Genomic DNA, 21,662 nt, shown 5'->3' on the forward strand with positions numbered 1-21,662 from the left:
GATAATTCTATATTACTGAAATTGTGCATGGGTTCCAAATGATATATAATGTGACAGTACTGTAAAAGTTCAGGTATGTGTACTACCTGAAATCAAGCTATCCAGTGTGTTACTTTTTCTTATTCAGATGTTTTCATTAGCATTGTATATTCACGGAATGACTCTAGATTTTTCTTTTGAAAGCTGTCAATTAAAACATTCTTAAGTGATCCTCGACTTCTGTAAGTCTATATTCTAACTTTACTCACCATACAAGATTTACACTTTTCTTCAGGAAGACAGAAAACATGACACCAATGTTATCACCAAAGCCTTTATCTCATTCCATTCAACAACAAATGCTTTTTCTTACATTTACATAAGAAAAAGAAAGAAAAAATGTATTTTTTTCTTTTGTTCTTTTTCCCTTTTTTATATTTAAGGGACCTGTGCCACTACATTGTTCTTTTAAAAATGAGCAATAGGCAGCCACACTTTTTGGGGAGACAGAAAATTATATTAGTATTACAGATACGAAACACCAACAGAAAATAGTCATGCAGACACAGTGAGAAACCCAGAGATGAGGAGTCAGAATCATTGCAGTGAATTAAAATTGTAATCAAAAAGTCGATCTTTTCATAGCCAGAGTTTCAGATGTTCAGCTTTACTTCTGTTCAAGCTCCCATCCCCTTAAGCTCATCTGAAACTAACTGTGTAATCAAGTAGCCTTAAACCAATGGTTTTGCATGCTCCCTTTTTGACCTTACACTCATGCACCTGAATATGCAGGGCAGATAAATGGAAGCATTCTCCAGACAGCATCATAGTATTGCAGGACTGCATCCTCCACTTGTCTTTTTCGGGACCGAAATAAGCTCAATGACTGGTAGAGAGTGATAAAGTACAATTTAAAAGAATTTTAGGTAACACTTTATTTTAAGTGTCCTTGTTACAGTGTAATTATACATTTAAGTGCCAAGTAATATTAATTAACTATACTTACTATAGGGTTACTTGCATGTAATTATGCATTATTCATAGTTATTACTATAGTAACTACGTGTAACGTGCAACAAGGACACTAAAATAAAAGTGTTACCAAATTGTATTCCTTTTTCTGTCACATGGCATTTCAGATATAAAAAAAAGTGCAAAAGTGTTTTCAATTTCATTTTAAACCATTGCACAATGTATTCAACCTGTGTAATCATGTAACTCCATTACACCCTGAACCTCTGAGCTCTTTCATTTCCTTCACCTCTTTAAGGCTTTTTAGACAGCCATGCACTTATTTACTCCTGTATGGCACCATTTTTAGACAGGATGTAACAGGAAAGGAAGAGAACTATCACACACGCAACACACACTCATATAGAAATGTATAATCTTTGACATGGAATTGATGTTGAATGTTATTTGAAGAATTTGTGGTTCAATGGATAATGCAGCAAACAGTCATTAGGGCCTCATGTTGTTCATGGACGACAATGTAAAGCCCGCTTGATGTAGTCTCTCTCTCACACACACATAAAAACAAACAATATACAAAGAAACATAACTAAAATTATGCTATACATTGGATTTGACAGCAATTACACCAGATTCTTACATGTTTTTACTCTACAGAAGGTGGCTGCATACAGTACTAGTCAAAGGTTTGTACAAACTGTTTCTCATGATCTCAAAGTGCCTAAGTCTTTACAAAACATCATTTTTAGGCCGAGTTTGGCTACTTAAAAAGCAAAAAATATATATATATATAATTTAATTTTGATGAATGTTTTTGGGGGCTCAATGTTTTTAATCCCAACAATTATTACAAAATGAGGAAAATAATAATAATTAAGAATGAGATGTATCCAAATTTTTGACAGCTACTGTAGATATCACCTTAGTGGTCGTTTTATTAGTGACTTCTTCATTATTTGCACATAATGTGCTATTTACTCTGAAGAGTCTGTTAATATTGCTTTTTGTTTTGTTTTAGTAAGCTTAGCTGTCTCAGCCATTCTGCATAGCAAAAGCAACTGACTGGAGTGAGTGATTGCTAACTAAATTTATAAAAGGTGGTATTGGACCTCACATTGCTGCTTCACATCCGTCTGATATTTAATCCAGGCTGCATGCTTCAGTACATAGGGACGTAATCTAAAAAAGACTCCAGAACCAATTAAATAAAAATGTACAAAAAATAAATAAGCTATACCAGGACAGTGATTCAGCCTTTGGCACAGTCACTCTTTAGAACAGAAAATATCAAATTCAGGAGGTTTTACTGATATACAATGAATCACCCCACTATCTCTCGCTTGAGTGTGTATGTGAGAGGGAGAGAGAGAGAGATAATGAGAGTGATATGTTGGATTGTCTGTGGTTTTAGCTTGCTAATGATGTTCACTCTGTTCCTTCTTTCAGTGACGCTGAGGGCCTGGTCTCTCCTATTGAAGTCCATTTGTTTTAGTGCAAACGTACAGAGAGACGACCCTCAATAAAACCCACACAGACTGACAGGTACACACACGATTCGATTAATGCCAGACAGGGAGATTATGTGTCATTCCATGCGAATGTCCCAAAGAAAATGTCTCCCTTTATCTGGATTGAAAAATTCTAAAAGTCATGGTTCGAAATATTTACCTCCACAGTTTTCTCTTCGTTCTTCAGTTTCAAAAGAAACTTCTGTACTCTCGTTAGTTAAAGGATTAGTTCGTTCAAAAATAAAAATTCTGTCATAGTCTTACTCCCATGTCATTTTGGGGCTTGGAATGTCTCTTTTACAGTTTAAAATAACATTCGCGTGAGTAAATAATGACAGAATGTTCATTTTTGGGCTTACTATCTCTTTAAATGTGATATTGAAACATGATTGGCTGAGGAGAAAAAAAGATGGCTGTGCATAATTTACGGAATGGTTTGATCTGTATCTAAAGAATTCCTCTGAACAAAAATAAAGCTAAAGAAAGGAGACACAAAAATACGACATCTTCAGGTATCAAAAAAATGTTAATCAGCCATCACTGCACATCTCATCCGCCAGTCATGTCTGATCACCTTAGGACACTTTCCAAAAGAGCTCCCACTTACTCACATGAGACCATATACAGTAACACAGCACACCTCCAGTGTCTTCACAGGCTCCTTTAGCTACTCATGGAGAGAGTGTTCATTTGAGGGAGGATGAGAAAGAGAAGAAGGCATTGTCAGAGTGGGTTCAGTTGTGTGTTAGACACTGGAAGCGGTTTTTGAAGTACAAGAGGCCATTTTTGGTGTGTGTCGCATCAGATGAAGCAGGAGGGTAACGGAACTTTGCGTAAGTTTTGTCGCTTTCCGACTGGCCCCACGGTAGCTTGATCTTAGTGGCGTGGTTCACGATGACATCATCACACGACCCAACATGCAGGGAGCCGAGCCCATCAATAAAGAACTCTGTAAAACAAAATATGGAAATGAGAAAATTTGTTTCGTCTCCATGAACTATGATGTTTTTTCATGTCCGTGTGACTAATTTCTTCAGTCTACAATTATGATGATAATTGCTGTTTCTATAATAACGCATAAAGTTATATATGTTTGAAATAACATATTTACACACACACACACACACACACACACACACACACACACACACAAACACACACACACACACACACTACCATTCAAAAGTTTGGGGTCAGTGAGATTTTTTTTATGTTTTTCTTCTGCTCACCAAGAATGCATTTATTTAATCAAAAGTACAGTAAAAACACTAATATTCTAATATATTACATTTACACTTAAAAATTCAATGTATTTTATTCCTGTGATGTCAAAGCTGGATTTTCTGAGTTATTACTCCAGTCTTCAGTGTCACATGATCATTTAGAAATCATTCTAAGATGCTGATTTGATGCTCAAGAAACATTTCTTGTTATTATCAATGTTGAAAACAGTACTACATAATATTTTTTTTTTCAGGATTCCTTGATGAATTGAAAGTTTAACAATATTTATTTGAAATAAAAATCTTTTGTAACATTATACATGTATTTACTGTCACTTTTGAACAATAATTAATTCCTTTTCAGATCTCAAAATTGATATTTTCATACGGTACATTATGATTCACATGTATAGCATTTAAAACCATTGATCAGGATTTTTAGTATTTTACTATAGTATTTTATATTTTACTAATTGTTAATAATAACAATTATTAACTCATCAGTATTTGCCAGAATTTAATATCAGTGAATCCCTAATTTATGAGTTTAATTTTTTGCTCTCCATTGAAAACTCACCCAGGTGAGCAACACGGGCAAGCCGGGGGTCAAAGCCAACCTGCTGCACTTTATCTGTCCTGGCAAGAAAGAAATTGATGACTCCATCAGTGACCACGCAGTGAGGAAACCCCTGGATGATATGATGAAAGCCTCGCCGCATGTGCAGACAGTCCCCGTCTTCCTCTCCAGCCTCAATTGAGATGGTCTGCCTGTAGGTGGCAGTGTAGCCTGTAGCTTCACGCACTGCTCCTCCAACCTAAACACACACAGAAGCCAAACACTAAGAACAATGCAGAAAAGACGAATTGAAGTGGAGAACACTCTTCAGTACAGGGTAAAAACAGTTCATCTATTTTTGTCTCTTCCTCTTTAAGACAGTGGATGAGCTTGGCTCCCTCTTCAGGGCATGTCTCCAGCTGGGTGGTTGTGCGCACAGAAGACTCGTTCACTGGAAAGGTCACATAGATGACCCATTCCAGAGCAATAATCTGCCCTAGATCTGCTGCTGCCTAAAGAAAACTAATGCAAACTGTATTTATTGCACTCCTTCCTTATTTTTAGTTATTTGATACAAACAGACTCTATAGAAATCGTTACCATTCAAAACTCTTCCTTTATAAGCATCAGAGTACTCAAAATGTAACAAATTATAGCAATCACTGTCAAAGACGGAGAGTAGGAAGGTCTCACAAAGCCTGTTTAGTTCTGCTGTGCTGATGCTAAATGTGCTGATCTCAAAAGGAATCAAATCAGCAGTAAACACTGTCCTGAGATACAGAGATTTGCCAAAACCTTTGTTCTGATTCTCATTCAAAATAATGTGAAAAACAGAAGTCAAATGTAATTTGTCAGATGACATACTCAGCTGAATGAACTTAAAACTACATTAAGACTGTAGTGTGCAGACTGATGCCGGGCTAATGCTTTTAGAAGCAGATGCCGGATGCAGAGGAATGTGGCTGCTCGGTCAATGTCTTTGTGGATGTTGGTTCTTTTGCTGTTGTAGGCTTTAAGGACCTTTGAAATAACTGAAATCATTAGTCGAAGTGATATGGAACTTCAATGCGGTCAAGACCTGCCTGGAACTACTTCAGCTGGGCGTTTACTAGAATTAATAGCACACCTTAGAACATTCGTCAGCCAATCAGAATCAAGCATACAACAGCCCTGTATTATAATTATTTTTAACCAACTAGTGTTTTTAAAAATATATATGAAGTCAGTTCCCGGCTTTATATTCACACAGGTGTCCTAACAAAGTAACCATGGGTCAAGTTCATCATATGAGTAGGTTTCACAAACACCTAAAAGATCATATTTGTAAAATATATTTTTCAACAATATATATAATATATATATATAAAATTCTGCTGGAAAGGTGTTTGTGCTACATTTTTGATGGTTGGTATTTTGTTATATAATGCAATGGCATTCATATACTTTGAGTGTCACTTAAGTGTCAATTATGTTTTGGTGCCCATATAGAGCAAAAATAAATAAATAAATAGAAAAAAAAGATGCAGGGTTCCTCATTTTTACCATGGCACAGAGAGTGTTTTCTCTAAAACCATTGCTAAAGAAAATAATACCATGATGTATAACTCCAAAAACACTTGGTATTTTCAATTAGCAAAGACAGGTTGTTGCTGTGGATATTGTGAGGTGGGAGGTTTAACTGGGGACTCTGCCAGTTCCAAAGGTGTAAGTTCCTCACCACAAGAGGGACCTGAAGAAACACTTTGCTTCCCTCAAGGGTTTTTTAAGCCATTGATGTGCACCTGAGCCACCCAACACATACAATGTCTCTGCAATGGCTCATCACTAGATAAGACCAGATTATAAGTGTATACTATCATATTGTTTTTTGTCTTTATTTGATGAAAAACATATTATGGTAGAACTTTGCTGTGCAGGAAAACACTATATATCATGCTACATACAGTATATATTTGAACGTTTTCTCACCAGGTCAAGTGTGGTTTTCTCCAGCACATCCACCAGCTTCTCTAGCTTTGTGTTGGCAGTGAAGATGAAGTCATCATCCACCCACAGCACATACTTGGTTGTGACCTGTGACACGGCCAGATTACGACCAGCAAACCAGCCCTGAGACATACACACATATCAGAGCCCATCATACGGCATGCAAACACAGACAGGAATGGGTCATAAACTCTAAAAAATATGGATTAAAATCTGGGTCATTTTGGCAACCCAGTGCTGGTTCAAAAAATGGTCGAACACAGCAATCAAAAGTTGAACAACTATTGATGATTAGCATGGAAAATATATAAGAGACAATATATAAAAATAGTGTTTGTGTATGTCAGTGAGAAAAGATGAAGAAAAGAATAGCAAGTTAAACAAAATTCATTTTTAAAAGTTTAATATTGAATATCTCCCGCCAATTAAACACAGTAGAAGCACTGAGTAGTTTCTTAGGCTCAGTACAGCCACAAACCACACAGACTGAAAGCCTATAATAAACCCTGGAAGTCATTAATAAACTATTTATTATAGTGAATCTACAGGATTTCCCTTTCCGTTTAAATCCCTCCTCAGCGCCATTCCGGCTTGATCATTTTTCGTTCACCAGACACCAGTCACCGCTCGAGTGATTTGAATGTGAGAAAAAAAACACTCAGACAAAACCCACCAGTTTTAAAAGAACACGCTCCTCGCTACAGGCAGTTTCAAAGTTTTCTTCTATTTTCCACACATATTACTGTCATGAGCGACGCAAACACAGAGAGGCGAAATGGTATCGGCACACAGAAAACCATTTGCGTTTGAGCTTGCTTGACATTCATGCTCTCTTTCGGTTACTGATTATGAAAGATTATCGACCCAAATTAAGTCAAATCAACCCAGCTTCCTCATGTTTTTTTCAAGTGTTATATAAACTGATATTAAAAGGATGTGACCTACCTTTCCAAAGGGCATGATGTAATGTTCAATATATGGTCCTGACACAGTTTTCGGGTGTTCGCTGTCGTCTGCTATCACAATAGTAACAGTTGGATAGTACCGTCGTATACTGTCAATTAAATCCTGGAGCTTGTCATAGCGCAGGAAGGTTTTGGTTGCTATGGTCACGAGAGCACTGATGTTGTACTCTTTGAACAGGGAAAGGTAAATGTGAGTGATTTAGATACTAACCCAATAACAATAAAATCCCAAAATGAAACAAGTGAATCAAGTGATGATGAAATAAGTAATGACGCCTCTAATAACGGTTTTCTATTTTAATATATTTTAAAATGTAATTTATTCCTTTGACAGCCATTACTCCAGTCTTCAGTGTCACATCATCCTTCAGAAATCATTCTAATATGATGATGATTTGGTGCTCAAGAAACAGTTCTTCTTATTATTCTTATTCTTATTACTAATCACAATTTGAAGTTTATTCCAATGTAATTTTAAGTCTCTAAGAAGGACAAGAAGGACTGCATTATAGAATGAATCTTCAGATTAATACATCATGGAGAAGTGCAACTAACATGTAAAACTGTATGTCAAGTAAAATATATAAGCACACCTAAAGTGGGTCTTATTGTGCATCTCAAAGCATATCTGCACAGGCTGTGAGATTGACTTGCTCATGAATATTACAGTAATGCATTTACTTTGATCAGGAAATTCAGGAAGGTTACCTAGCAACATCAGCATGACCTAATTAATATTCATGATATAATCCATCACCATTGATGTCACAAAAAGTCTATGATTGTTATTTTAGTATTATTTATATACTATTGTGTTTATTTTAGCTTTATTTTTATATTTGTTATGTGGATGTATGTGCCTTCTAATCAGTTATCAGTATATTTATATTTTATTTCAATCCAACAAACTATTTTTAATAGTTTTAGTTATAATTAACAATAACACAGATGTATTCACCTTTATCTGCATCAGAGCCTGTGTTGTAGAGTTTAGGTGTTACTCCATGACGAATCTTGATGGTGAAAAGAGCCTGATGTCCTTCTGTGTCTAACTGCACTGAATCATAAGCACAAAAAAAAAAACATATGAAATAAAGATTACCCAGTCCTGAGTTTACATGCACATTTGGGATTTTTTTTACAGGAACTACCAAGAAGCTGCATACCTGTGTCAGCTGTGCTGGGGTGGAACAGTGTGTTAGTATATGTGATAAACTGGAGCTGTCGATTCAGACTGGACAAAAGGCCGCTGCTCAGGGTCATGTGCATCTCGCCATCACCCCTGACCTTTACCCCCTCCACCTCTGCTGCCACATTAAAAGTGCCCAGAGAAGCTGAAAAGTTCAGCTACAGGGAAGGACAAAAAAAACAGTGTTCAGGGAGCATGCACAACACGTGGGCACAGAAAACAGACATAAATTATTCATATCACTTACAGTATAGAAATCTCTGGGCAGCTCTTTTAAGGCCAAACCTGAAACACATTACAGCGATGCATTGTTACTGTCCAGCCTCTATAACAAAATGAAAATCCACTAAACTACCTTCTATTAAAGACACGGTTTATTCAGTAATCTAATAATATGCTCTTTTTAGATCGTGAAATTGTGAGCGTCATGTTATTATTCTGCACAAACATATATGTATCAGACTTCACTTCAGTCTGGAAAAGATCTGCATAATTGCATAATTTCATTTTTGGGTGAATTATCCCTTTATTGTCATTTTTCATTCATTTTGGCTCCTGCGATGGGTGGGGGGGCGTCCCATCCCTGTGCGTTGAGCCGACCAGATGAACCAGTTGTTTCCAGTGCTGACGGTTTTGTGCCAGCTGCTCTGCATCCTCCACAGCAACTCCATGTTGTTGGAGGTCGCCCGCAAGGACGTCGAGCCATCGGGTGCGGGGTTTACCTCGTGGTCGTCTCCAGCCTGCGGCCCTCGGATCAAACTGGAGAATGGCTCTCTTCGGATGGTCAGGAGGGAGACGGAGGACATGGCCGAACCAGCGGGTGCGACGTTGCGCAGCCAGGCGGGCTCTAAGCACTTGATTGGAAACCCGCTGGGGCCACCTGATGTTCTCGATGGTCCTGACGGCCCTGCTATCAAAGCCATCTAATCTTGCAGTCAGTGTCTTATTTAAGGGCCAAGTCTCCGAGCCATAAAGTAGGATAGAGAGTACTGCTGAGTTGTAAATCCGGAGCTTCGTCTTGCATGAGATGGTCTGGTGCCGCCAGAGTAGTTTCCAGAGAGACTGCAAGGCTGACGCAGCCAGGGCTCTTCTGCGGGTAATCTCTGGTTTTACCTCCCCGTTGTCTGTCACTAAGGATCCCAGATACACAAAGTTCTTGACAGGCTCTACAATGTAATTGCCAAGCCACAGAGAAGTTGGATGCGGTCCGTCACCGACATACATGAACTTGGTTTTTGTCCAGCTCACCTGAAGGCCAAGCTTCTCAGCCTCTTCGCTGTATATGCCCAGTGCATCTCTCAGCTGGTTGTAGGACGTGCTGAGCAGGATGGTGTCGTCAGCGTACTCCAGGTCAGTCAGGTGGTAACTGCCGAAGGACACTCCGGGGACCCGCTCACACACCCTAGACATCAGATGGTCAATGATGCAGTCGAAGAGGTCAGGAGCAGCCACGCAGCCCTGGCGAACGCCACTGGAGATGGAAAACCAGTCTGAGTCTCTGCCGTTGATGCGGACACAGCTCTGAGCGTTGCTATAAAGCAGCTTGAACAGGGCAACGATCTTGGGTGGTGCTCCAAGGGCGCCCCTTTATTGTCAGTGTTAATATTCATTATATTTGAATAAAGATTTATCTCATCACATCTCTTCAGTCATATGGCAATATTAATCTAACAAGGCACAAAAAGAGTAATACCTGGTATAAGGATAGTTTTAAGTGGCCGAACCTCCACACCCTGTGTTGGGTACTGCAGGGGGTTGTTAGCTTCAGATACAATCAGCAGGTCAGCAGGGGTCTGCGACCTATACACACCAGAGTTATCATTGACTAAAATTAAAACGAAACATTTTATTACTTGAAATTAAATAAACATTAAAAGGAAAATTGAATAAAATATCAAAAAAACATTTTATTTTAGCCAGTTGCCGTACTAAAATAACTACCGGTAAAAACAAATAAACTAAAACTAATACTTAAAAAATACATATTTGTTACATGTTCCCTTGTTTTGTGTTTCTTGTTTTTGTTATTTGGACTTTTATATTGGCGTGCATTTTCTGTTCCCACTGTTCACGTTCTGAGTTTAGTTCCTGTTTTACTTTGTTTCTATAGTCAAGTGACCTTTATTTTTATGGTACATTATAAATTAGGCTGCGTTTACACTTGGCATTAACATGCGATCACCGTGATCCGATCAAGCAGATCGGATCATTAGGCAATCAGGACATGGCACGTTTACATTTGTTCACATTAAGTAGCCTCTGTATCTGGATAACCGATCGGATTTCTGTTTCCTGCATAATATTTAAATTAGGTCTGTGGCACGACACCAGATTAAGAGTAAAGATGATACCAATTAAACAATGTACCAATTGCTTTCACTCACTCACTTTACTTGCCTGTGCAATCTCCAGTCTTAGATCAAATTAAGTTTTTTGAACGAAGGAATACTTCCAGAGTTAATCATACAAAAATAACTGGGTTGATCGTGTTTAACATGTCACATCATCGATCATCTGGGTTTAAGGTTATAGCGTGCAAGGATATTGACAGAAATGGGAGATTGATAAACATGCTGAAACAATAAAAACATTTAACATTTAAAACATTAAAAAATTCCGATTACGATTATTCCTCTGGCAAAGCAGCGTGCAGCTCTTCATTAAGATCTCATGACTGACTGTGATTGTACAGGCGATCGCCTCGTTCAGATAATGTTGCACAATTAAAATGAAAAAATGACACACATAGTATCATGTAAGTCTAAATAAACTGTTTTAAAGAATGACGTTTATTGTAAGGTTCAAGTAAGTTTAATTTCTTGTCTAAACTGCGTCTGTCCATTATTTTATGACAGGCACGCGGGGATTTATATGACGTCCACCTGTGAATGCAGACACGATGGCTGGATTGCGTTTACATTACATAAAGATCCGATCACAATGCGTCCTCGACTACCTCCGAACCTGGACACGCGGATAACATTCCGATCAGAAGTGCGTTTACACTGGTCTTTTCAATGTGTATGTGGACAACATCCGGATACAGGTCGCATGTTAATGCCAAGTCTAAACGCAGCCTTACAGATTGTTTCAAAGCAGCTTTATAGTTACTCTTGTTTGTTGCCATAGTGATTGATTACCCACACCTGCTTCTTGTTTGCCTCTTGTTACCCTGTGTGTTTATATCCCAGTGTTTCTTTTGTTCATTGTCTGGTAGTGATGGGAGAAAAGAAGCTTTTCAAAGCTTCGAATCAATTTAACCAATTGCTTCGCAAAATGATTCACTGTTTCGAAGCGTTCGAAATGCTACACGCTGGTGACCCCTGCTGGTCAGAAAAGTGGAAATACAACAAAAACTTAGGCCAAACATGCATCAAAACCACCTTTTGCACAAGCGTGGTTTCTCCAGAGAGAAATCGCAGCTCATAAGCAAACTATACACGCTGCTGAGACATTACATGTCACATCGATGCCACGTGTCTTTACGGGATTTTTACGGGTTGTGTGTGAACGCACTCTCTGATTCCGGAAAATCACTGGCAGTGTGAATGAACCAAAATCAAACGAACCCGGGTCAAATCCCGGGTCGCTTTATCTGTGTATTTTCCGGAATCTCTGTGTGAAAGGGGCTAATCAAATGCTATTAACTAATCATCTACTAAGATTAAATATCAAATGTCTGTGTAATATGTTCTTTTTATCAAGTTTGTTCCGTGGATTGCTCAGCTAAACAGGCCAATAAGAGACTATTAACTACTATTATTCCTTTTAATTATACTAATGTCTGATTAAAACCTCAACAAAGGTATAAAACTGATCAGAGATCAGGTTAAGCCCATAGACACTTGTTCAATGGTTCGTCGCTGGGGGGCGATCTCAGTGAATCTGCATGAATTATGGGTTTACCGAGAACATCGCCCCCAGCGGCAAACCATTGAAATTTCGACAGTTATGACACAACAAAGCCTTGTTTACTGAAATCACATGACTTTGGCAGTTTGATACATGCTCCGAACCACTGATTCGAAACAAAATGTTCGTAAAGGTTTTGAAACTTCATGAAGCAATGTTTTGAAATCGCCCATCACTAATGTCTGGAATTGTCCATTGTGTTTGTATCATGTACATTGTTTTCAGTTGTTTTTGCCTGCCTTGCCGAGTGTCTGGATTTACTCTGTTTATGTCTGGATTTACTATTGGTATTTTGTTAATAAACTTTTATGCTGCTCTTTGATCCTATTCACCATCTTTTCTGAAGCACCACACGTTACAGTATTTTTTTTTTTTTTTTAACTAATAAAAATGACAAAATTTGTAAAATAACAAAATTACTAAAACTTTTAATTAAAATAAAACCAGAAAAAAAATCTAATTCAAAATATTAACAAAAACTATAAATGTATATAAATTATGCTAAAAGGATACACACATGTATGTATATAGAAACTTTATTTATCAAAACTTGAATAACTCTTGCCTTAAAATTGTCCCAAGTTCAGACATTCTATTTGATAATATATGGATTTATAAACCAAATATTGGCACTGTCATTAAATGATTAAATGCACCTCATTTGGAAGCTCTGATACTCTTTGGCTCGCCGTTTCTTCATCTCATGGAGCTGGGAGGCCTGGAAGGCAGTGTGCAGGGGATGGGCAGACACTCTGGGGAACAATAGCTGAGCAAAGGGCAGGTTGATCCCTCGGCTCTCTCCTTCACAAACACACCCGTTGCGAGCCAAAAGCCTTGCGTAAAAGGAGAAACGTTTTCACATGATCATTATGTGAGTTTTTGACCTGAAGGAAAATGTTCGCATCCTTGAATGCGACAGTAGACAATGCGGGCCTCTGTGTACAACTGTGTATATAAACAAATAAAGGATTTACAGACTAATGTTTTAAGATAGAGATTTGCAGATTTCAGAACAACTTTAATTTGTAGCGTATAAAAGTTTGTGGTCAGCTATCTTTTATTCAGCCACGACACACTAAATCGATCAAAAATGACGGTAAAAACATTTATAACGTTAGAAAAGATTTCTGTTTCAAATAAATGCTGTTCTTTTGAACTTTCTATTTATCAAAACACCCTGAAAAAAATGATCATGTTTTTCACAAAAATATTAAGATATTTTAAGATTATTAGGATTACTGAAAGATCATTTGACACTGAAAACAGATTAATACAGTTATGGTCATTGCCATCACAGGAAAAAAAAAATATTAATAATATTAATGCCCATCATTTTAAAATATATTAAAATAAAACACTGTCATTTTAAATTGTAATAATATTCCACAATATTACTGTTTTACTGTATTTTTGACCAAATAAAAGCAGCCTTGGTGAGCATAGGAAATAAGAAAGAAAACAAAACATAAAACATATCTTGCCAACCTCAAACATTTGAATGGTAGTGTATATCAGAAAGTTAAGTGGAAAAAGGTTTTACCACGATTCTTAGTCTCCCTTACTTGAACTGATGTTTGTGAGGATAGACTAACCTGGCCACACTCTCCCTCACACGGTAGGGGATGGTACTAGCACTGGGATCCGGTTCAGGAAGTCTCTCCTCCAGTAGCCGCTCAGCTCCAGGACCTGGTCTGTACCGGACATCCACAGTGCTGTAGACCCGCGTGGGCCAGGAATGTAGCACAGCCAAAACCAGCACCACTGATGCTACCAGAGCTAACAGCACAGTCTTACGTAGGGAACGCATGCTACAAGCTACAACACAAACAGAAATACATAGTGTTGAAACTTTATTCAGTTTAATTAGATTAAATGATACAGAAATGATATGATACTCCCTGAGTATCTAAATCTGTTAATTCAAATAATGAAGCATTAACTTCACTTCAATAATCTAATTAGCTTCCATCTGATTTCCCTTCACTTAATAACAATGGGGGGAAAGCACTTCAGTAATTCCTACAAGTCATTATATACTCACTCTATCCAATCAGAGCGAGAGGTACTGCAAGTTGCCATTACTGCTTCTAAAGGTCCATGGTACTGATTGACTCAATCTTAATGTGATTGACAGTAGTTGATGTGGATGATGGAGGGCTCTCTCCATCTGCTGAGGAAGAAAAAACCCTTAGTCGTGTCAGTTGTGGTGCATTCATTTACAAATGTTTTTATTAGTGTACATAAAATCAGTCAAATCTACTCATTCACTATATTCAAAGTCTTCTAAAGACAATACACTTTGTGTATCGGCCGATAATCACATCCTTTGACTCGATCGTTAGTGACTAAATTTGGCCGATCTCACGAACCAATCCCAATTCGATGACGTAAAACACGTGATAACATAAAAACATTTAGCGCCGCAGTAACTTGTCATGTTCTAAAGAAATATAACGTGGAGGAACATTGGCTAAAGGATTTAAGACAATGAACCTGATTCATTGCCTCTGTCATCTCTGTCATCTGCTCTCAGGTTCAGGGGTTTAACAAATCGGTATCGGTCGATCGTGATGACAGGAAACCGGTAGTCAAATCCTGATTGGAGCATCTCTAATAAATAGTTTACTTCATTGTGTGAATAATATGTAATCATGTAATCTATAAAAAAGTTATGAGCATTTTAAAATGTATGATAATTGGATTACAAAAACATCATTCATTTTATTTTTAATGTTTTTAATGATATTGTTAATTTGACAGTTAAATGATATTATTACAGTATCAGTAGTAGATAGTGGATCAAAGCTTGCAGGCCTAGTAAGACAATGTGAAAAAGTCTCTCTGGGGTTCTCATTTCTCTGTTTTCTGAAGCTTCTTATCAGTAGCTCCTATTATAAAATTTGCAGTGGTAATCTAATCCAACAGTTCCTGTAACACATAATGACAATGCCCAGTCTCCAAGAGAGTATGGCTTACTATCATTCAGATCATTTTTGTAGTGTTAGATGGACATGTTTTACTGATAATAAGACAAGAAGAATGTAAAATCTGAGACATTCTAGCAAAACAAGAGAGATTATTTCAATGTATTTTACCATTACAACAAAAACATATTTCTGTGACTGAAAAGGCCTTTTCAATAATGTATTTCAATAACGCCCCTTGTAATGAATTAAGCGACTGATGACAAGCTTCGACATACATACATTTGCTGCATGAAGCTGAAATGCTGACATAAATGCGTGAAAACATTATGAAGAATAATATTTAAAGGGATATTTCACCCAAAAATTTAAATTTGATCATCAATTACTCACCCTCGTGTTATTCCAAACCTGTATGAGTTTCTTTCTTCTGTTGAACGCAAAATAAGATATTTGAAAGAATCTTGGTAATCAAAGAGTTGATGGAAGCCATTGACTTCTATAAAAAAATACTATGAAGGTCAATGGCTAGCGTCAATTGTCTGGTGAAGGGTGGATTCTGGAATCCACTGCTGCTTCAATGTATATCTAATGAGTGATTATAATTAAGGTATTAATCAATATTTTTCCTTCTAAAGATCACATGAGTTGAATGACTTCTGTAGGCTTTTACTTTGTTATAGAAGTGTGATTATCAAAAATGTTCTTTTCATGTATTCTTTCAAAGTCTATATGAAATATCTGAGAGGCGACTGAGGGTCTGGCTCAAATGCCAGGAATGCAGTAACAGTGTTCATTTAGCCCGGCTTCCAGAATGAATTATGGACTTCTTTAACATGTGTCAATACATACATCAGTTTCGCTGGGGTACCCTGACAGCAATGGTCACAGGGGTCATTGGAACCTATTGTTGAGTGACCATTTGTTAAAGTCTTTATTGTGTTAGATTAAAGTGTCCTCTCCTTGAGAGAAAGAACGTATTATCTTCATGTTTTGACTTTTGAGAAGACTCTCCTGTTTATATTTAGAGCCTGGCCAAATCCAACCTTGAAAAAGCTGTGTGTGTGTTAGTCTTCTTAGTTACAGGTTAAGGAACAACTGCATTATTGGAGATTGACTGAGTTGTTGTTCTGGACAGGCTGGCGCCCAGCAACCCAAATCTACGACCTGGAAGGTCATGACGTGCCTAACTTCAGGGTCCAAGTGTCAGCTGCCTAATCGATGGAGATATGCTTCAGTCTATCTGTTTATGTGTGGGAAATTAATATGTTTATCTATTTTCTTAGCCAATCAGAATCATTCAACCTGAAGCAAGGACGTAGCTTAGACCTTGGTGAAGGGTATAACTGCTGTGATCTTTGTAACTGTAAGGGAGGCGGCCTACGAACTCCTTGTGAGTCTTGAAGCTGACTTCTGCCAGATGAAACTGCAAACTGTCTTCAGTAAAACTTTTCTATCATTTATTATAATTCTGACTCTTATCTTAAATTGACTGCACTTCTAACTCCGGGTCTCAATTAATCATATCTGGTCCTTGGGTCTTTGACTGTAAATCCCCTTACACTGGTTACCAACTAGGGATGGCCCGATACCGATACTGGCATCGGGGATCGGGCCGATACTGTCCTAATATACTCGTACTCGTACTCATAAAAATTCGCCGATACCACGCACCGATACCACGTACATTTTGCAAAACGAAACTGGCCGCCGCGAGTGCTTTGTCGAGGTGAACTGACGCATAGGAAAGTATAATGTCGGCGGTTTGGGCTCATTTCAAGATAAGGGATGATGACAACAGCAAGGTGTGAGTTATGTTCAGCTAAGGTGTCGAGAGGAGGGAAAGAAAGTACATCGTTTAACACCAGCAATCTAATTAAACATCTGAAGACGCATCATAGATCTGATGGCCGAGCGCGCGCGCAGGCGGTAATGCACTCACTCTGTGTGTGCGGGTTACGGGGGAATAAAACGATTCGCGGGACTCCCGCAAACTAGAAATATCTATGAATAAAACATAAAAACTAAAAGATTTTTATTCATCTCTTGCAGAAAAGCAACAAGAACAACTACAACAAAATAGAAACGATTTACAGGACAGAGTTTCTATTCATAACATGGTTACAGCGTTGAGCGATGTAGCCAATCACAGACATATGTGTTGATTTCTGGAACGCAATGGCCAATCAGAAGCATTTAAGATAGACTCTCCTCACCGCTCAAAACGGACTTTTTTGTTCAGTGCTGAATTCTGTATGCTGGCAAATCCTCTAATTATAACAAACAAAGTGTGGATATTGTGAAAGATTGATTGTGCAGTCAGCTTCATTGATAATAACAGAGATGTGTGAGATCGCGATGAACTGTCAGCTTTTAGGATTTATTAAGGGAGCCCACTTTGCGCGCATTCAGTCATGCCAGACCATGCACGCAGTAGCCTGCTTGCTTTTATGTTAAATTAACAGTGGTTTGTGTGTTAATACATTTATTATTTTACTAATTTTTATTTATTTTTAGACTTGTTAAAACAAGCAGAGAAGAAAATAAAAACAGTCTTCTAACCTGTGTTCTAAAATAGTCGTCTTCTTTTCTGGGAGCCTATTACTTTTGCGGTAGAAATATCGGTATCGGTACTCGGTATCGGCAAGTACACAAATGTAAATACTCGTACTCGTATCGGTTTGAAAAAAAATGGTATCGGGCCATCCCTATTACCAACATTCTTCAAAATATCTTCTTTTGTGTTCAACAGAAGAAAGACATTTATACAGGTTTAGAACAACATGAGGGTGAGTAAGTGATGACAAAATTGTCATTTTTTGGTGTGAACTATCCCTTTAATAGTCACTGTGGTGAGCATTGCCTTATTTCTATAAAATGCCCACATCCGTTCTTCTTGGGCATGGGAAGCAGATACACATTAAATAAACATAATTTGTTCAGTACACTGGCCGAGAGAGCTCAAAACGCTTTCACAGCAGAAAACACATGCAAATAGAAAAAACACCAGCAAATTAAGAAAACATCTTCATCAGTTTGAAAACACATGTTCTGAAAATACTCGCAACTCAACCGAATACAGAAAAGCGCTGCAAATCCTCACAACAACGCACATACTGTCAGGGTGTTAATCAGGATGTTAAAATAAACAAAACAAAAAACACCTTTCAGGTCATCAACAAGTCAGACATAGAACAATAAGCATGTCCCAGCCAGATTCGTCACTATTGGGGTCCCCTAGAAACATTTCCGTTGTGGTCTGTGCTATTGCAGTGTGCTTCTGTATTTAGTTGAGTTGTGAGTATTTGCAGTGCATTTCTATATTCGATTGCATATGAGAAGTTGCCGTGCGTTTCTGTATTGGGTTGAGTTGTGAGTATTTGCAGCACATGTGTTGTCAAACTGATGAAGATGTTTTTTCTATTTGCATGTATTTTCCTCAGTTGTCTTCAGTTGCCGTGCGTTTCTGTATTTGGTTGAGTTGCGAGTATTTGCAACACATGTGTTGTCAAACTGATGAAGATGTTTTTATCTATTTGCATGTATTTTCCTTATTTGTAGTGTGTTTCTGTATTGGGTTGGGTTGTGGGTATTTGCAGCACATGTGTTGACAAAATGATGAAGATGTGTTTTTCTATTTGCATGTATATTTCCTCAGTTGTCTTCAGTTGCAGTGTTTCTGTATTGGGTTGTGTTGTGAGTATTTGCAGCAAATGTGATGTCAAACTGATGATGTTTTCTTAATTTGTTGGTGTTTATTATACCTACTTGCATGCGTGTGAGAGAAAGAAAATAAAACATTGCATTGCGCAACTAAAGCAGTAAACAACCATTCACCATCTAAACATTCCACCACAGCCGTGAAGATAATATGCGCATTCCTGAAGAGTGTACGCCCAAATGGAGGCGACTTCCCTCCTACTGATATTGTGTAGTCTATACAGCAGGCAGTGTGCGGTGATTCCCAGCCTACTGTATAGCTATATCTCAAATAGGCCGCACAGCTGACAGCATGCACCGTTGGCTAAATCAGTTCAAAGCCTTGGCAAATAGTCAATAGCCATTAAGGGCACGATAACTAGCCTACTCATCATTTCCCCTGCCCATTCTGCCGTCTGTACAGAAATACAGAGAGGTAGCCTAACGAAAGCCCCTTGGCCTGTTGTCGCCATATGTCACATCATCCACAGAAGATTCTATCAGACAATGCAGAACCATAATTCTATTAATAAACGTTACCATGGTATCCGAATCAAATCATTTCTATTCAAACACCAGAAAGTGGGTGCGAACAATTAGGCTACTTAGCGGTGCTAATTTAATTGTATTTATTTACTCAATAGTGCAGCAGAAGCCAACAAATGTGTCGTAAACGACTGAGAAAATGATATCAGAGCTAATCACAACAGGGCGGATGAGCAAGCAAACGCGTTCAAATCTTACCTGTAATGTCGCGACCAAGAGGGATCTCCTACCCTTAAAACAACCCCGGCGCTCTTGTCATGTGAACGAAAACAGCTGATAAATGAAGAAAACCCGGTGGCATGGCATCCACCTCCGAGGCAGAATGGAGGAGAGCGAGAGTCGTCGGGCTACCCCCTCTATGAATAGCGATGGAGGGCTGCAGCCTCTTCAATGAGGAGAGGATGAACACAACATGCGATCACGCCTGCCGCTCACCACAAGAAGCGGATTTAGCCCTTATGGTTATTTAGATTGTTTTATTCCTGGTCAGATTTGTCGCTGACAGTAGCGTAAACTAAAAATGCTCCATTGGCCAAAAAGAGTTAATTGCAAACAATAGGCTAAAGCAACATAATAGGTCTATACTTACACACTCTTACAAATACAGGTTCTTCATAGGCATTAAGGTCCCATGAAGATGCTTTATGCATGGAACCTTTCCATTTCACAAAAAGATTCTTTATAGTGGAAAAAGGTTCTTTAGATTTTTTTAATGGTTCTTATATGGCATCGTTGTGAAAACCCCCATTTTGAACCTTTATTTTTAAGAGTGCAATGTGGTACAATCAGTATATAGCACAAGTCTATTTGATGTTATATTTACATCTGGAAGACGTATTTTTAAGAGTGTTTGCTCATCTGCAAGACGTCTATAGGACGTTTCCTGTCAGATGTCAAATAGACGTTTAGAAGATGTCAGTTTAACATGCATTCTAAATCATTACATCTTAAAGACATCTTCTAAACGTCTATTTGACATCTGACAGGAAACGTCCTATAGACGTCTTGCAGATGAGCAAACACTCTTAAAAATACGTCTTCCAGATGTAAATATAACATCAAATAGACTTGTGCTATCTGGTCACAAATTTGACCACGAGACGTGTTTACATGAATTATGATGGTAAATTATATCCTCGTAGGCAAATGAAAAAAATCTGGTCACATGACACCAGCAATGTAAACATCCCTTTTCAACCTAAATCCTATTTAGGGTTAGGGTTATGCTGATGTAAGCTGCGCATCCCAAATAAGGGGAGTGGCAACGCTATTAGCGTCCACAGTGTTTTACTCATGATGTGCCGGGGAAGAGAAACACCTGTGGTGCATTAGCAATCAGGAATCAAAGTTATAAAGGTATGATGTATTTGTTGTTGTGCTGGGGGGTTTTTCTGTGGCTGCTGCTGAGTTCCTCGCCGAGGCTACCGTGCCGGGACGTGGGTTGGAGATAGACGCGTGCGAATAGCGACTGGGAGGGATATTGTGCTGGGGTTTTCCCCTCTTAAGTTTGGCGGCCGCCGTTGATTTCCTTGAATGCGGGAACCCACGTCCGGTAGCGGGTAAGGAAGCCAGCAGTACACTCTCATTTGATTGTGGTTGATGTCTGTGTTGGTATTGTGTTTTTTCGCCGGGGAGGCCCTAATTTATGTGTGCAACTATTGGTCCCCCGGCGCCATTTGTGTGTAAAGTGAGCGTGTGTGTGAGTAAGGGGGTAGGAGAGCAGGTTGTTATCTTCCACATGCCTTTTATACTGTATATTGACGACGGCTATGTATTTAGCGTGAGTGGTATTGATGGGATGTCCTGATACTTGGTGTGTATTTATTGGTGTGGTATTTACGTGATTTATATGACTTTGAGGGTTGCAGTGCAATGAAATTATGCATGCTTGGTTATCACATGAATTGATTTAATGCATGTATTTAACAACCTTTGAGACCCGTGCTGAATATATTGTCCTGTTTGTTGATGCTTTATTCTTCGCTAAGTTTATTGATTAAATGTTAGCATTCATTACAAATACATGATTAGAATTGCTCCTGTCTTTGCATTAACCTGTTATCCCCCCCTTGGGTTTTAACCCCACGATTGTCTAAAAATAAAATTGTTATATTTATATCTAATGCATTGTGCACGTGAGTTTTCCTTGGTTATTGAGCCACAGAAAATTATTGGTCCAGTAGAGAACCTGTAAATCACCCTT

At 38.3% G+C, this 21,662-nt stretch overlaps 1 protein-coding gene across 2 annotated transcripts; it reads right to left on the minus strand.

The window, feature by feature from the left end:
• Positions 1–1,731: 1,731 nt before the first annotated feature.
• On the minus strand, positions 1,732–19,830 carry b4galnt1b (beta-1,4-N-acetyl-galactosaminyl transferase 1b). 2 transcript variants are annotated; one of them, XM_056253923.1, is made up of 12 exons: positions 19,658–19,830; positions 14,332–14,457; positions 13,883–14,105; positions 12,947–13,123; positions 10,072–10,178; positions 8,626–8,663; positions 8,356–8,536; positions 8,148–8,246; positions 7,170–7,357; positions 6,207–6,347; positions 4,260–4,497; positions 1,732–3,408 (listed from the first exon to the last, which is right to left on the minus strand). In XM_056253923.1, the coding sequence occupies exons 3-12, from the start codon at positions 14,095–14,097 to the stop codon at positions 3,194–3,196; spliced, it is 1,599 nt and encodes a 532-aa protein (XP_056109898.1). In that variant the 5' UTR covers positions 14,098–14,105; positions 14,332–14,457; positions 19,658–19,830; the 3' UTR covers positions 1,732–3,193. The 2 variants fall into 2 exon arrangements, with proteins under 2 accessions (XP_056109898.1, XP_056109897.1); XM_056253922.1 differs by having other exon boundaries at positions 14,332–14,460.
• Positions 19,831–21,662: the final 1,832 nt, after the last annotated feature.

The sequence above is a fragment of the Rhinichthys klamathensis genome, unplaced genomic scaffold (genome assembly GCF_029890125.1).
Source record: "Rhinichthys klamathensis goyatoka isolate OS25496 unplaced genomic scaffold, OSU_Roscu_1.1 h1tg000109l_1, whole genome shotgun sequence".
In the NCBI taxonomy this organism is placed as follows: domain Eukaryota; kingdom Metazoa; phylum Chordata; class Actinopteri; order Cypriniformes; family Leuciscidae; genus Rhinichthys; species Rhinichthys klamathensis.

Coding starts and splice junctions, on each gene's coding strand:
- b4galnt1b (XM_056253923.1), bottom strand. CDS start 14,097: ATGCGTTCCCTACGTAAGACTGTGCTGTTAGCTCTGGTAGCATCAGTG. Junction 7,358..8,147: donor AGGCTCTGATGCAGATAAAG/GTGAATACATCT, acceptor CCCTGTTCAAAG/AGTACAACATCAGTGCTCTC. Junction 6,348..7,169: donor ACATCATGCCCTTTGGAAAG/GTAGGTCACATC, acceptor TGTATGTCTCAG/GGCTGGTTTGCTGGTCGTAA.